At 36.3% G+C, this 18,115-nt stretch overlaps 1 protein-coding gene across 1 annotated transcript; it reads left to right on the top strand.

The window, feature by feature from the left end:
* The first annotated feature begins 779 nt into the window (after positions 1-779).
* LOC141440827 (protein argonaute-2-like) lies at positions 780-16,500 on the top strand. The gene is made up of 13 exons (XM_074105389.1): positions 780-938; positions 8,466-8,564; positions 9,658-9,767; positions 10,431-10,548; positions 10,812-10,979; positions 12,566-12,673; positions 12,996-13,118; positions 13,293-13,397; positions 13,484-13,612; positions 14,173-14,300; positions 14,594-14,714; positions 15,077-15,273; positions 16,310-16,500. Exons 3-13 carry the CDS (start codon positions 9,658-9,660, stop codon positions 16,404-16,406), a joined length of 1,404 nt encoding a protein of 467 aa, XP_073961490.1. The 5' UTR covers positions 780-938; positions 8,466-8,564; the 3' UTR covers positions 16,407-16,500.
* The last annotated feature ends 1,615 nt before the right edge of the window (positions 16,501-18,115 follow it).

The raw sequence follows: 18,115 nt of genomic DNA, 5'->3' as shown, positions 1-18,115 counted from the left end.
CCAATATCAAAATCTCGAAATAATAACCGCTGGGTTAAGAATCATGAAATTAATATGTAGGTAAAAATGTCATACGCGTACCTAAATTATATTTTTTATATTATGTAATGTTTTTAATTCAAATAAAATCGTCAATTTGTGAGCTTTAAGTACTAGTCTGTTAAGTGTTCTTTATACATCGTTTCCTTAATCCTACTTATATTTTATAAATGCGAATGTTTGTGTGTATGTGTGTGTGTGTTACTCCTTCACGTGATTTGCTTGTATAGTAATATATTATTGTTTTTGAGTTTGTGTGGTACTGTTCCGTTAATAAATCATTTTTCTTTCTTCTTTCTTTCTAAAACAGCTGGACGGATTTGGATAACATTTAGTATGTAGATAGCTGAACATCTGGAATAACATATAGGTTACTTTTTATCCCGAGGTTTCCACGGGATAGGGTTAAAATCTCGAAATAACAACCGTTGGGCTTGGAGTCATGAAATTTGACAAAGTGGCATTTAATGCAATTTTAATGAAAACTACGACGTAATTTTCAGGAATTCCCACGGGAGTTTTGTCAAATCCCGGTATTTAAATTTTTTAATTTACGCGTGCTTTAGATAAACTCTAAAGTATCCTATAAGCCAAACAAAATGACCACTGCGGGCCTGCTCTATTGTTCTTTTGTTTTTGAATTTACCTGAAGATTTTTGTTCATTGAGTGAGGGAAGTTTGGGGAAGTATAAGTAGCACCGAAATTTTCAAAAATGTTTAGTTGCTTTTTGACGCTTGTCTGACAACATCTCTCGTTGTTAACTACGAGTATCAGTATTTTAGAAATTTTCTACTAACTTTTTACTGTGGTTACAAAAAAACTTTAAATAACGATTGAGATTTTAGTTTATTTCGTATCAGTGCTATCGAACGATCATACTACTGCCAGTGCTGTTAATGTAAGTATATTGAATTTTCATTGTATTTTAATTTGATTTTATTAAAGTCGTATAGGTATATCTTCTAGTCTTTCAACTTTCTGTCACAATTTTCTGTCGCATATAGGTACAAGATGATTGGTAATTAAATTTGTTTCTTTAGAGAAATAAAACTAAAGCTAATTTGTAATACTTCTGCTCCAGTTAACTAGACTTCTCTACATTAAGTGGTTTTCGAGTATGTAATATTTTTTTTAACAAAGACCGCCTTTCCGCTCAAATTGGGCCACCATAAAAAAATACGTTACTTTGGAAACTAAAAAATAATTTGATAAGTGTTTTGATAAAATAACGAAACTCTCTTTGTGATATAAAATGAATTCAACAATTCTCAAATTTTAGCATTATTATTTGAAAAATTTTGATAAATTACATTTTTTATTAATGTTTTAAAATGAAAAGCAAGAAACTTTTTATAATGTTTTATCTCTATAGAAAAGCAGTAATAATGAACTGCAAGTTTATAAACTCAATCATGATTTTCACTCATAATTAAAATACCACTCACTAACGCCTCACCCCACACTTCAGTCTACTCATGACCATGGCTGTAATGTGGTCGAAACGTCGAGGTAAATATTACTCGTTTGTTTTAGCGTGATAAGTCCCGTTAGTTATATTTTAATTATAAGTGTATAATGTTTGTTTTTTATAATAAGCCGTGGTGGCCTAAGTGATTAAACTAATGGTCTCTCAAGCAGGGGATCGTAGGTTCAAACCCGGGTTTTTTCGAAATTCTTCGAAAGCCATGCGCAAAATTATATATTCAACATTTACCACGAGCTTTTACGGAAAAGAAAAACATAGCTTGAAACGTACATACACCTGCAAAGCAATTCAGTGCTATAAGGGGGAAGCTTTTCCATTTTGATGTATGTTATCTATCCTCCTGAGCCCTGACATATTTTTAACAAATTTAGTGCTTAAGACTTTAGACGTGGTTGACCTGATAGTCAAAATACCACGCACAGGACTTATCACGCTAACACACACGAGTAATATTTACCTCGACGTTTTGGCAACATTACAGTGGCCGTGGTCACGAATAGACTGAACTGTGGGGTGTGGTTGACCTGCTTTGTTATTTTGGATATTATTTCAAAATTCTTAGAATTCTTTATTCAATGAACAATTTGTACTTTATACGCGAGTTAGAGCAATCCTGAATAGATGTAATCTATAATATTGTCCACTGACTTAGAGGTTTGTTAATAAGCTGCTCACGTCCAAGTCTAGACCCAACTAATTGTGCGCTAGCTATCCAGGCTAGTAAACAATCAGTTCCACATACAAAAGGTTAATGTTATGTAAGTTAATAAAGAAGTATGCCAAAGTATTGCAGCAGAATAAAAACGCGTAGAATAAGAGCACACAAGCCCGTGGTAAATTTCTAATGTAATTTCGTACATGAATTCGTGAAATCTCAGGGATGCGAACCGGGTTTGAACTCACGACTCTCTGCTTGAGAGTCTAAGCCACTACTAGGTCACAACGGCTTTTTAGCACTACTATAATATTAGTCAGATATCCGCACTGGGCCCGTGTGGGAACTACGGCCCTAGCCCTCTCATTCTGAGAGGAGACCTGTGCCCAGCAGTGGGACGTATATAGACTGGGATGATGATGACATATACATAATTATTATGGCATGAAAATCCCCAAGCAAAATCACGGATTTTGATAAATCCTACCCGAATCATAATTTGGGTCAATTGATAAACTTCATCAACAGATAACCATCCACATTAACCCGGCGAATCCGATAATCAAACGTCTGCTAATAACCTTAACTGAGAACTAAGGGGGACTATCGATGGTTCTCGAACCTTCGAGAATGTTCGGGAATCGACAGAGCATTAAGCAGAGGGCTTTTGAATCTAATTGGTACTTAGTTACAGACATCGGGTGAATGCAACTGTTGAAGTTGTTGAGATTTTATTAAATAAAAGATTTTAGAAGTTTGTGGCTTTTGCCGGCCGAAAATTAATAGATTTTTCTTATGGTCTTTTTATCCTACTACATACTTAATATGATAAATGTATACTTAAGCATTTGAGTATTGTGTGTGTGTGTATGATTGTTACTTTTTCACACTAACGGCTAGACGAATTTGGGATGAAAATAACTGGACATAATGGACGCATAGGTCAATTTTGATCTCGATGTTAATAAAGAGCATAATAGTCGCTAAACACGGGACCACTGGCTCACTTATTAATGGTCGTAAATAGCCGTGTAATGACAATCAGAAATACATAACATTCCCGTGGTAAAGCCGTTCGGATAAAACATAGCACGGACGTATGATTTATATTGTTGTGTCCAACAAAGAATTGTAATGTTAATGCAATGCAAACGCGCTTCCGACTAGCTTTTGTCTGTGACTCCGCTCGTTGTTCGCAATTTACATTCTTTGATTCATGATACTATGCTTTGCGCTCACAGAGAGGGTAATCTGTGTTTGCGCTATACTTATAATGTATTATGAATTAATTTATTGAATCAGGCGTTACTTTGCGGAGGTCCATGTCAATGAACTAAAAGAAATTTAGTTCATCCTAATCCTAATTATATAATAAATGCGAAAGTTTGAGTGTGTGTGTGTGTGTGTGTGTATATTTGTTACTCCTTCCCGCTAAAACAGCAGGACGCATTTGGAAGAAATTTAGTACGTAGATAGTTGGACGTCTGGGATAACACATAGGTTACTTTTTATCCCGATATTCCCACGGGATAGGGATTTAATCTTGAAATTACAACCGCTGAGCTTAGAGTCATGAAATTTGGAATGACGGTAGCTGGACGTCTGGAATAATATAGGCTACTTTTTAATATAGGCTGGGTTTAGAGTCTTGAAATTTTGGACAATTTGTTCTTAACACTCAATGAAGACCATGATATATACATATTGGGAATTCCCAGGGGAATTTTGTAAAAACCCGGAATTTCAATTGTTACTACCAGATCATAATATTAAATAAATTGAATAAAGATATTTTGACTTTGACTTTGACTTTGACATATAGCTCCATTAGGCTAGGACCATTTTAGACTTAATAAAATTTCTGGGATGTCTAAATTAAAATGGTGTATTATTTTCAGTTGATGCGGTGTTGATCTGAAAGTGCGATAAAATATGTACATATCTACATAATGTACACACACATCTACACACACACACAAATATCTACATAATGTAGATTGGATGACAAATATAAGCACAGTCACAAAATAGCTTATCAATAAAATTTAATTTAATTTCAAAAATTATAGCGAATGAGATTTCAAAGTATTATCCTGATCCTGGAGGAAAAAGTAGCCCAAGTGTTATTCTGATGTATGAGCTATGTTCTAAGATCCGAACTTGAAAAGATCTTCACCGGTCTGATAACAGAATGAAACCTATTTTATAATAAATTTAGTATATAAGAAAATATATTAGAAATGGATTTTCTGAAAAAATCCTGGACATTATATTATAAAAATGATTTTAAATATTTTTTGCATCATCGAGATAATAAGAAAATGTTATGTTTACTTAGATTATAAAACCTATAGAATACTGTAGACGTTGGGTTTGCTATTGTTTACCTGGACGAACTGACTGGGTTGCCAGGTATAAACTTAAACAGTAATGTCGCTGCCAGTTACTTCCACTTGATGAGATAATAGAACTAATTGTATAAATCAACGTAAGCGCTGTTTTATTGTGAACACTTTGATATAGGGTTGTCTGCATTTAATCAAAAAACATTAAAATATATTTAAAAAAATAACCTGTCCAAGATTTTTTCAGCAAAACCATTATTAATATAATTATGTAATACAGTATACTAAATTTATTATACATTTCTTTCCAATCTCAGACCGCTGAAGATCTTTTTAAGTTCGGATATTCCACTACTATATTACTTTAAAGTTTTAATAAGATCTTTTAAATAGTTTTTGCGTGAAAGAGTAACAAACATTGATACAAAAAAAAAATCGAGCTTATAATAATACCAATCTGGAGCTTTAAAGTTATGGTTCTAAGCGTGAACGGCCAGAAGGTTACAATGCCAGGGCAAAATTCTGGAATTTTGATGCAAATTTAAATATTAAGTAGCTGAAATATAAAACTGGCTAAATTTACGAGACTTGCTGGTAAAAGTAATAAAAGCGAGGTAGCCGCTACGCCCGGTTCCGGTCTGAGCGGGTGAAGCTACGGGCTCTAGGACGACTATATCCAGATGCTAATCATAATTAGACGACCGGATGGCCAAATGGTTAAAGAATCTGACTAAAAAGCTTATGAGGTCACGGGCTCGATTCCCGGCCAGGGCAGGTATTTGTATGAATAATACTAATGTTGTTCTCGGGTCTTGGTTGTTTCATATATATTTAAGTATGTATTTATCTATATATGTATGTGTATCCGTTGTCTAGTATCCATAGTACAAGCTTTGTTTAGTTTGGTACTAGGTCAAAAGATGTCAAGTGTCCCATGACATTCATGTTATTCATCATCATCATTAAGACAGCCAAAAGACGTCCACTGGTGGACATAGGCCTCCCCCAAGGGTCTCCACTCATATTAGTATACTACATTATTATTGGGGCAGTTCTTTGTCAACTACATGCAATGGAACACTTCTTCACCAATAACACATAATTATAGCAGAGGCTGGATTGCCTAACGCGTGGGAACTCGCAATCGCATTCACCTTCTCCTTCTACCTTCATCCTACACCGTGTGATAGAAAGGAGCGGTAAAAACGATTGTGATTCCGAGTGCACTAGACGTTAAGGTCTTAGTTCTATCCTCTTTGACAGCTGCGCTCGAAAATAATAAAATAAATATCACGGGACGCTCGACGCCAAATTACCTTTACAAAATAAGCAAAGCTTGTTATGGGTACTATAAGCAACGTATAAACATTCTTAAATAGATAGATAATATGTACCGGTGTATGCATGTACATACAAACTAGAGAACAGACATTCATATTTTAAAGAAATAACTGCCCCAACCGGGGGTCGAACCCGGGACCTCAAGCTCGTAGTCAAGGTCTCTAACCACTTGGTTATCCGGTCATCTAATAAATTTTGACTCTGTTTGCGAAGCCACAGCTCAAACCACTTAAACACTAAGGCTTTCTAACTCATAGATACCAGGAGCTTTTTTATCTCGGCCAAGATATTCTCTCGTTTCCGGAGTACGTAGAATTACCTGGTTAATTCTAACCTCGTGGCTTTATCTGAATATTATGTTAACTTGTTACCTTTTCATCGAAACTTGGTAATTTTTTCTTGGTAAATTTAAAAGTGCTTTTTATAGGGATCAAGTGACCTCCACCTTGTATTTAATTTTATTACAAGTTTTTTTTTAACTTGCCCAGATTGTTGTTGTTTGGTCAAATCTTGCAAGATCATTTTGACCCACATTTGAACCCACTGCCAGTGGTCGGATTGACTTAAAAGGTAAACGCAAATTAGTTTGATGACTATGCATTATACAGTCGACAAAAAGTAGAATAAGCAAAAAAAAATTGTTACAGTAATTTCTTGCGCTGTGTAGTTTGATTGTGACATTGTGATAGATGTGTAGATAGATAAAATGTTTATTTGATACTGAAAACACATAATCTCGATTACAGAAATACAAAAAAATTGTCCAAGCTTAAAACTAAATATTTTCTTTTGTTTGTATACGCTGGAGTAGTACGTAGCAAAAGAGCCATGCCTTAATGGGTCAACATTACTTATAGGAGCAAAACACTGTTTCTGCCCCAACCCAGAGGACCGAGAACAAAACATTATTTACTGGCTTAAAAATATTTTTTCTATTACTAGAGTTTACCCACGGCTTCGCACGCGTCAATCATTAAATACAGTAGTTGTATTTAAATTCCGGGATTTCGCAAAATTCCCGTGGGATTTACCAAAAATTACATCGTAGTTTAATTGACGTTGCATTAAAAACAACCATCCCAAATTTCATGACTCTAAGCCCAACAGTTGTTATTTCGAGATTTTATCCCTATCCCGTAGGAATATTGGGATAAAAATTAGCCTATGTGTTATTTACCAAATTTCAGCTTGAAGAAGTAACAAATACACACACACACAAACTTTAGCATTTATAAGAAGTAGGATACGCAAAAAAACAGTGCTAAGCAAAATAGCTAAAATAACTCAGTTTAAATATAAGTATGTGATATGGCGCGGGTGTTTAAAATGCACACGTTATTTTAAATAATTGATGTTATTTTTGGGGATTTCTATAGGAATTAGACAAAATCCCGGAAATTTAATACCGGCCGAATTTTGATTAACGCGTGCAAAGCCGCGGGAAAAGTCTAGTTTTTAATATAATTTTGGATTTTGACGGTTAAAATTGAGCTCGTAAGCTAATTGTCCCTTAATTACCCGCTATGACGTCATTTGTTTGTCATGGTAATTAAAGTGGCATTTTGCCATCCTCTGTCGCAAACAAACAAATTAACTGGAATTTTAATGTTAAATTTTTTAGGGTTCCGTAGTCAAATGTCAAAAATGGAATCCTTATAGTTTCGTCCTGTTCGTCATGTCACAAGTATTTTACTCAAAAACTACATAGTCGCCATGAAAGTTGTAAATTTTTTCCCCCACTTAAAAATAAAAAAATCGCTTTAAAAATGTATATTCCAAAAATATGAAAACAATAACATAGGTAAAACTTAATTAATACTCTCAACTAAAATGGTTTTAAACATGGTCCGTATACCGTTTTTGAGTTATTGCCGAAAAACTGCCGAGAAAATGACGTAAACGATAGAGATACGCTCTTTTGCTGGTAAAGTTTTTCACGTCATATTTTTTAAATATGTATCCGTTTTCTAAGCCGTGGTGGCCTAGTGTTTGGCCTATCACCTCTCAAGCAGAGGGTCGTGGGTTCAAACCCCGGCTTGCACCTCTGAGTTTTTCGAAATTCATGTTCGGAATTACATTTGAAAATTACCACGAGCTTTACGGTCATTGTGAGGAAACCTGCACAAACCTGCGAAGCAATTCAATGGTGCGTGTGAAGTTCCCAATCCGCACTGGGCCGCATAGCCCTCTTGCTTTGAGAGGAGGCCTGTGCCCAGCAGTGGGACGTATGTAGGCTGGGATGATGATGGGATGATTCGTTTTCTAAGTACTCAATTTTAAAGTGGTAATTTTCGTAGGTAAGAGATGTGTCCCTTTCCTAGCTTTCTTTATTATAGTAACAGCTACAGAACCCTACACTGAGCATGGTTCGTCACACTCTTGGCCGGTTTATTATATTTAATTTCATATTATATTTTGTCTTCTTTCTACCCATTGGTAAATAGTATGTTTTCGTCTAATTAAAAATATAATTGTTACCGTAATGGCACTGTCAACGAACCTGCAATTAGCAAATTATTTACTGTAAACCTTTTTAATTGATAATCTAAAGTCTAAAGATTTTGTATTTTGTTAATTGATTTTGTTTTGTATAAATAGTTCTCGCAGAAACGGCAGGCAGTCAGTCAATCACCAATCCCGGTCCCGGAAACAGTACGAGACTCCTAAGTGATCGCAACCATCAACGAAAACTTCAACGTAAGTTTATTGATACATTTTATCTACACACTACATTTAGTTACATAAATTTCGAGGGCAAAATTGGTCGAATTTTAATATGAAGACAAAATGTGGTCGCCACTATTTATCGGCTTCTTTGTAGACGCGTTATTAATTCTATGCTAACACTCAGTCTTCATTCGCATTTTAATCTCGTATTAAATTGTAAAATGACCATATCATAAAAGTCCACACATTTTTTTTTTGATTGAAATAAAATACAAATTCATCCCACTAAAACCAATCACTATTGAACCAAAATTCTTGTCACTGAGGGATGACGTCCTATTATTATTTTATTTTTATTATTTTAGTCATATATTTCATTTTTACTACTAATTAATGTGCTGTTACATTGTCCAAGAACATGTTTGTTTAAGACATTAATTTCAGACAAACTCAAGCCCCTAAGGCACAGGTTTAGGGGTAGTTTAGGGATCGAAAGCTCGACCACTTTTTTAAGATCTTTTTATACAAACTTATGTTTATGTTTAGTTGTAACATTTGTTTTTGGGACAATAAACTTTTCATTATTTATTATTATTATTAAATATTTGTTTTCGAACCAACTTACATTTTTAAATATTCTAGTCTGTATACTATGCAAAGTCGCAATTCTTGTGTAGATTTCATAATATCATAACATTTTTTTTAAAAGTTATTTTATATCTACTGAAAATCAGCGTCATGGCACTATGTATATACACCATGCATATGTATTTTATTTACTAAATCGAAAATTAAACAATACCCATTCGCATCGTACTTGGCCCAAACGTACCCATCGCCCCAGCCGCATCGCCCCACTGTATAGCCAACGAGATCTGCTGAACCAAGTACGTCCCGAAAGGGAACCCGCCTCCGCCTCTGTCCTGCAGGGCTACTACGAAACTCGAAGTTCATATCGTACCGTCCCTCTCGCTCTCGTATTAAATAGTATAAGTGTCAGAGGGACCGCACGACAAGAACTTCGAGTTTCGAGTTTCGTAGTAGCCCTGCTGGAACCTGCGCTCCTAAACCCAGACCAATGATTTGGCTCCATGTTTTCCTAATTTACGCGTAATTGTTTTAGATGATGTCCAATTTTAATGGAAACCAATCAGAAGACCAAACTAGCGAGAGCAAAGCGAGAACGCTTCACGAACCTTTACTGCAGACCGACGGTGGGGTGACAAGACCATGGTGAGTTACTCTTTTATAAAGTACTTATTAAAAAGCCTAAGTGGTGGCTTAGTGGTTTTTCCTCTGAAGCAGAGGATCGTTCAAACCCTGGCTCGCACCTCTGAGTTTTTCGAAATTCATGTGCGAAATTACATTTGAAATTTACCACGAGCTTTACGGTGAAGGGAAACGTCGTGAGGAAACCTGCACAAACCTGCGAAGCAATGAGGGCTATCGCAAAACCTTTGTCCTCCCTTTTTTCCGAACAAAACGGGACTACATAACACTGTGGTGTGGCATGCTCGATATTTTTATGGGGGCCTCCACTCCTTTGTTTTTTTATTCGACTGGTTGGCAAACGAGCAAGTGGGTCTCCTGATGGTAAGAGATCACCACCGCCCATAAACGGCTGCAACACCAGGGGTATTGCAGACGCGTTGCCAAACTAGATGCCTAAGATGGGATACCTCAAGTGCCAGTAATTTCACCGGCTGTCTTACTCTCCACGCCGAAACACAACAGTGCAAGCACTGCTGCTTCACGGCAGGATTAGCGAGCAAGATGGTGGTAGCAATCCGGGCGGACCTTGCACAAGGTCCTACCACCTGCATTGTTACTCCAAGGCCTCCAGACCTCTAAATCAGGCTCTGGGTTGTGGTCACAATGTTTGCATTTGTTGTCCAGGTGTGGCAGCTGGGAACTTGGGAAGCTGCTGCAGCCAGCAGAAGTGCTGCGTTGGGGTTTCGTTGTCATTGAACCCAGCTTAAATATCAGGGCGGACTACGCAAGGATTTTGTCAATGGTAACATACTTTAAATTCTAAAATTCTAGAATAACATCCTAAAGTTTTCCTCGTTAAATTGCCCAACCCTTTGTTTATAACGATAATTGTCAATGAATGTTCAAACCTTTATTTCATATTCATTGTACATGTTCAAAACAATCAACCTAAACCTATAATTACTATTAATGTTTAATTAATTGTGGCAATTAATCTCTAAGTCATTTATTAACAAAGCGGCGACAGTTTTGATATGAGTGACAGCAAAATGTTTAATTTTTTAGATCCAGAATACCGGGCACCTGATGGGTATGCCGATGGAAGAGCTGGTTGTGAAACAGGCCCACGTTTTTATGAAGGATCTGAAAAAGTTCATGACCGAATGCAAGCAAGGAAATGTCAGACTTTTATTCGTCGTATTGCCACAGAGCGAAAAGGACAGCTACCATGAGGTCAGTGATTGGATTGAACTTAATATATATAGCACGTAACGTTATATATATATCGTGTGTGGCCTGTAACATGGGCAAATAATGAAAACTTAGATCGTACTTGTCAAACACAACAACATTAGTTCAGCGACTTTTAATAGTACATTGTGTCTTAAGGGCGGTAAATAAGGAATTACGAACGAGAGTCTATTAGAAGCCCGAAGTCGAAGACTGAGGGCTTTAATGAGTCGATGTTCGTAATTCTAGTACCGTCCGTGCGACATACAATGTTTTTCATCACATTTGCGAGTATAATTTTATATTTGTAAAAGAAAAAATATAATTCTTCCAAATATTGGCGATACCTTAGGCTGCGCTCTTGGCAGCGCCGCCCTCCCCTCCCTCAGCATGTGCCTGAGCCGCGTGTGTATGTGGTCCTGCTGCTGCCATGCGCAGCGCCATCAGTACGGCCCTGACTCATTGACCGACCACGGGCTTCATGACAAGACAATGTGTACGCGCAATGACTCACTTACCGACCACGGGTTTCATGACAAGCACATTAAGGTCGAGGGTTTTATTTGGGGGTTGCAACCAAGGTAGCCTGCATGTTACGACACTGTTTACGAGCAAGTGTGATGAAAAAATAATTAATTGTTTCATTTTTATTACACTTTAAAGTTTATTCGAAGAAGCAATGTAAAGCAAAATGTTTGATATTTGTAGCGTGACAGGCGACGTCAGTTGGGTTCTATGATGGCGTACATTTAATTTACGATTAAGTTTGTTAGAAAAAAAAAACAAAAGTTAAGTTGATTTTAATTAAATGGGACCATGATGTTTCAATACCGGTGATCTTTGGAACCTCTGTTTTTAATATTATCGCCGGTTCTGGGCCACACGTATAGCACTATTGCACTATTGCAACGTTGTACAAAAGTGTATGAAGGGATGAACTTGAGATCGAGCTAATTAGGCACTTCACGCATTAAAATTACGCATTTTAAATGATCAACTCATCACTTTTAGGGTTCCGTAGCCAAAATGGCAAAAACGGAACCCTTATAGTTTCGTCATGTCTGTCTGTCTGTCCGTCCGCGGCTTTGCTCAGGGACTATCAATGCTAACAAGCTGTACTTTTGCACGAATATATATGTAAACTATGCCGACAAAATGGTACAATAAAAATTAAAAAATTTTTTTTGAGTACCTCCCATAGATGTAAAGTGGGGGTGTTTTTTTTCTCATCCAACCTTGAAAAAATTGAGGATGGTAGTAAGTATATCAAACTTACAAGGAAAACTATAACGGTTAAGTTTTCTTGAGAATTATTAGTAGTTTAAGAGTAAATAGCAGCCTAAAGTATAAAATCTACCTAAACTTGAATATTCCGTACAAAATAAGATCCTTAGAAAAATATTACTTTTTTTTCGTAATGGCTACGGAACCCTATTTCGGGCGTGTCCGACACGCTCTTGGCCAGTTTTAATGATTATGATGATGATGATGATGGGATGAGAGTTGATGTATTAAAGTTACTCCAATTAGTTTTCAATTCTGAAATAATGAAATATTTCGACTTGGTTGTAAAAATGTTTTTTTTTTAGGTAAAACAAATAGCAGAGCAAACAGTGGGAATTGTGACGCAATGTATCAGAGAAGAGACCGCTCTGAAGGGAATTAACACGGCCATAGTAAAAAGCTTACTAATGAAGGTAACATTTCTCTTTATTTGGTGAAATATCGTTATTTCTATTCGAATGTATATTGTGCGAACATTATTTAGACGTATCAAAGTATAAACTAGTTTATTATAATTTAAGATCATAAAAGTAAACGAGATAACATACGAAACATAAAAAACTAAAATAAAACCTCGTTGGTTAAAACTAAATTAAATCTAAAAACAGTCACGTGGCATTATGCTCAAAAGGCTGGCAGCGTTTCCTCATTGAATATCCATGGTAATTCTATAAAAGGGAAAGGTATGATATAGTATTAGTAAGTATCCTTTAACTAACAGACGTTAATTTGTAGGCCAATGCAAAGCTTATGGGTGTAAACCATGCTCTGCACCCCGCCAGCATGCCGACCTGTCTCCAGCAATCAGAACGGGTTATGGTCGTAGGTGGCCACGTCATCCGTCAGACCCCACAACAGGTAACACTTTATACAAATACTCTTGCTGTAGAAGTAAGAAAAGAAGTCCTAATATTGCTTTGTGCAAACACTGGTTGGCTGATTGCTTAGAAATTAAATGTTGAACGAAGTCTTATGTTCTTCAAGAAGTTTATATCTTTGTATTTTAAATATTAACGAATGATTTTGTTTCAGTCGTCAGTATATCATTCAAAAGTTCCTGCCATTGCAGCAATTACTGCATCAATTGATTCCCAGTATACTAAATACAACGTCGAAATTAGTATACAGGAAGCAAAGGTAATTAAAAAAAAACGATTATTTCAAGTTTTAAACTAACATCCTTAAATATAGCTTATATTCACCTGTTTCTTATTCTTTTACAGAAAGAACAGATTGTCGATATGGAAAATATGATGGTTGAGCATCTAACAGTCTACTTGCAACATAACGACGCACTTCCAACAACGATCATCTACTTCCGTAACTGCATGACAAATACACAGTACAATGAGGTAACTACTGTTTTATCCAATAGCATAACTCGCCTATGGTCTTGTCTATTGGTTTCAAAAATACTTACATGCATTGAAATGACGTGCACAGATACACACATAAATGGAGTTCCACCAGTGTTGAGGACACGCACAGAAGAACATAATGTAATGACAGCGGGATTTTATCATTCTCTTTTTATGCAATTAGTTCTTCACGAAGAACTGTGTTTGTAATAATTAACTTCAATACTCTTGGCACTACCTATATTTTTGTTTGCTTTTTGATTTCCGTGCTTAGTTTTATTGAGCTCATGATATTTCGATGCCAGCATTTTTGAAGGGTTTGAGAGTTTCTGTAAATGTTGTGTAGATTGTGTTCTTTCCACGCTCATTCTTGCGCATCAATTTAATGCACTAGAGTCTAGTGCAGAGTCCGCTGATGAACCTTTATTGTTACATTGTTATATTTCAAATAAATTCTTATTCTTAAGAGACTGCAACTTTTGTCGGCGTTGCAAGTTGTCTATACTTATCTGGCACGTAGCGCTGCTATATTGATGATATCCTTGTTGTTGCAGGTCGAATCGTATGAATTAGGCAAGTTTTTAACGGCTTACGCGCGAGTCTCGCAATTGCAGCCAGGATGCTCTGCAGCCACCAGTCCCAAGATACTATTCCTGTTGGTGGAATCACCGCGTAATGCCAGGTGGGTTCCTAATTCAATTTAATATGTTTCTATGCTGAACCTCCCTGTCATATACTGAGATATCTAAATCAAAATTTAATTAGGAAACAGAAATAGTTAACTGGCTAAAAAAAAATACAAAGTTTTTTCCGTTAGCTGTTTTCATCTGTTAAGATTAAAGGTACCCCTAGTTGATGGTTTTTTGTTTTGTGTATTTGAAATTATTTCTTTTTGTTGAACTTGCCGCAATTCCGTATTATTACCGTAATTGGGCGTAAGTGCGCAAACTAATTGGAATGATTTCTTGCTTGCAGATTCAATCCACTTGACTGGGATCGTTCCTGGGATAATCTAAATAGAAACTTGTGCCCTGGCTACGTTATCACGCATCACGTCGATCCGACGGATTGCGACAGGCAAATCCAATTCAGCATGGTAAGAAAACAACCGGTATTTTCATGGATATTAATTCTCTATACGGGACTGCCGTGGGAATGTTAATCAAAGTTACTAAACGTAATTGCTAATTTTTTTTCAATATTTTTTTCTTAACTTGCGAAACGTTCTTCAGACTTATAACTGATGTTATTAATAAATTTATCCTTACTATTATTCTTCGATTTAATTGTGTATTTGGCTCTTTCTCAAAACTTAACTTTTTGATACGTACTTTATGGTTGTTAAAAGTCAGTTCCAAAGTACAAGGTTTTGGTTTTAGGCATTAGCTCGATCTTGGTCAGAACAGCTATAAGCTGTTACAAAAATGTCCGCATATTTAAACAATGTATTATTTTCAGGTGTCCTATAATGGCACGGCTAAGCGACGTTTGTCGAGCTATTACGTTTACTACAATAATGCTGTACCAAAGGCCGAGTTGGAAAAAGTGACGTATTACCTATGCTTCCTTTGTGGTTCGACCCCGCGCTCTGTGTCGTGTCCCACGCCGCTCTACTACGCGCGCCTCGCTTGCCGGCGTGGTCTCTCGCTCACCTAGTAAGTACAGCACTACTAAACACTACTGGCCCTATGTATGTTGCCGTCCCGCTGACGTTTATGTCATTTAATACGCGAGTGAAAGGGACGGTGCGACGAACTTTGATTTGCGAGTTTCCTAGTAGCCTAGTAGCACTCACTACATAGCGGGATCGGGGCAATGTAAAGCATTATTTCCACCAAACGACTGGAATCGGATCAGACCCTTTACTACGAAGTGCTATATTCGAACTTCGTGACTTGCCGTTCCGCTCACACTAATATTATTTAATACGAGAGTGAGAGAGACGGTATGATATGAACTTCGATTTTCAAATTTCCTAGTAGCCCTGCAGATCGGAAAGAATTTTACAATCTATAACGATACTAAATCATGTACACAGTATTAAAAATCTATATTACGAAGGCGTGTGTAGCAGCTTCACCACTTCACTGAAAGTACATAAGCAGTGACGCGATCATCTACGTTCGCCTGTCGCCATATCCGATCGGACCCATTCGCTTGCCGCCGCATCCGTTTGGATTCTTTCCGATCCGATCCAATGACAGCCGTTTGGTGGAAATAATGCTTAACACAATGTATTGTAATGAATCAGGAATATTTTCTCCAACGGTTGGTTAACTCCATATAAGCACTTCTGCTAAGATTGTTCACCAGACCACTTCATTTAAGATTACGCCACGCCTTTGACGTATACTTTGAATATCACCGAAATATTGACAGGGAAATAAAGAATAAAAACAAATAAAATAACCTACAAACCTATCTACCGGTGGTAGATTTTTTTTGACATTCATAAGTGCTTGTTATAGCCTAAATTGAATAAAGATATTTTGACTATTGCCTTGCTGTAATACAGACTACAGACCAATGGTGAATGCCGAGTTTTATCTATTTATCCAAGGATTCGTAGGGATGTAATTTTATAACAGTGGAATTATTGATATCGTCAGCTTAAAAAGTAATCTCGTAGCCTGTTAGTAACTTATGTATGAAATCTCTAGTTTTTTGCTTATGACGTGCTTTCTTTTTCAGTGGCTGGTCATGCTGCCCGACTCGACTGGAATTCGGGCCGCTCCGACTATATATAAATAAAAGCCTATTGGAGTACGGACGGATGTTCTTCATCTAGAGCAGAGAAACAAATTAATGTTAAGAAAAAGTGAAACCATGTAAAAAAAATTACGTTATATCTTTAACCATAATAAAAATGTGTAAAGAGTGAATGTTTCTTTTATTTAAGAGTATTTTTACTATCTTTTAGCGAATACAATGTAAGCCAGTTAAAAGTTTGCAACATTAAGGAGCGGCTACACCGTATACAAGAAGGGCCCTGCAACAGGAGCAAAAAATTAAAACACAGCTTCCACTCTTCATCTTGAGCTACTTTAGTTCTGCAACTTTTAAAAATAACTTGTATTTTGACTTTTATTATAGTTTAAATTTTAATTAGATAAGCAATGTTTTGCGAAATCAGTCATTTTGTTACGTGACAGGCGATGTCATTTAGGCTATTGGATGCCGTACATTGAAAATACCATTTAATTTGTTTGGAATAAACATAATGACAAATGGGAATGGGCAAAATGGGAATGAATGGGATATTTGGGAATAATTCCGATCCGCATTAGCGATCCCTTCAAATAGCGAACCTACTGTGTTAAAAATAAAGTTGTGTTAAATACTTGTGATGTATACATGTCATTTAACACGTTGAATGCGAGGCTTCATTTCTATAACTTACGCTTGGTGCTATACATACCATTTTGAATGAGTATGTTACGATCATAATTCCTAAATACGTATTCAGTAGCGTTTGTACGATACCATTTTGGATATGTAGAGTGCGGTACGAGACCATATTGTCTTAAATTTTACCCAATATATCTTTAATGAATTTACAAATTGCTAATTTACTGATTGTAATAGCAAGTTCACCAATTAATTTACCTTAAATTACTTTCGCCACAAGCTACTAACTTTGGTTTAGGAATTATAGGACATTTAACTGACAATACGACTTGTATCGCACCATGGGGATAAGGCTAAGGCTCTCATATCGATGATTAGGTAGAGAGGGGAAATGTAAAAAGCTAAACGTCGATATCGATGATTAAAACTATTGAACATTAAAATTAAGCGAGAACTTTTGCTTCGAATTCTAAACATATGATTGTTCATGCTCTGGGCAGTAGGTATGTATTCTTCTTGATTTTTTAATAGTTTCTCGAATTTTAGTTGTTTTTCTTAATTATATGTTACATCTGTACACAACTTTCAAACACCTTTTGTGTATTTTTTTATGATCTGTTCCTAGGTGCATTCACAACTTATAAACAATCTCTTACCGGGCGATAAAAGAAACACAAGAGAGCATTATTCCCTGCACTAGCCTGCGCTGACTTGTTCCCGTGGTGCGATACAAGGCGGTAGCTTACGAGACTCTTTTAGCCAGCACCGCACTGCTTGAATATTTTTTCAATCTAGTGCGATACTAGCCAAATTTGTCTTGTAAAGTTTTATTATTCTATCGAGTAGAACTTAAAGAAAGATACATAAGTGTATACTTGACTCTTTCTAGCCAAAAGGATTTCAATGTCAAATTGTTCCCGCACCAGACGGAGATAACCAATTTTCTAACGCCGCACTAAGCGAAAGTCTAATACGAGTCAAAGTTGACTTGTACCGCAGTCAACGTGTTAATAATATTTTAAAAATATGTTTTAAAAAAAAATATGTATACCTCGTTGAGTTTCTTGCCGGATTCTTCTCAGCAGAGGTTTTTCCGAACCAGTGGTAGATTTTTTTTGACATTCATAAGTGCTTGTTATAGCCTAAATT

The sequence above is a fragment of the Choristoneura fumiferana genome, chromosome 23 (genome assembly GCF_025370935.1).
Source record: "Choristoneura fumiferana chromosome 23, NRCan_CFum_1, whole genome shotgun sequence".
NCBI classification, from domain to species: Eukaryota; Metazoa; Arthropoda; class Insecta; order Lepidoptera; family Tortricidae; genus Choristoneura; species Choristoneura fumiferana.
This window is presented reverse-complemented; position numbering and strand designations above follow the sequence as displayed.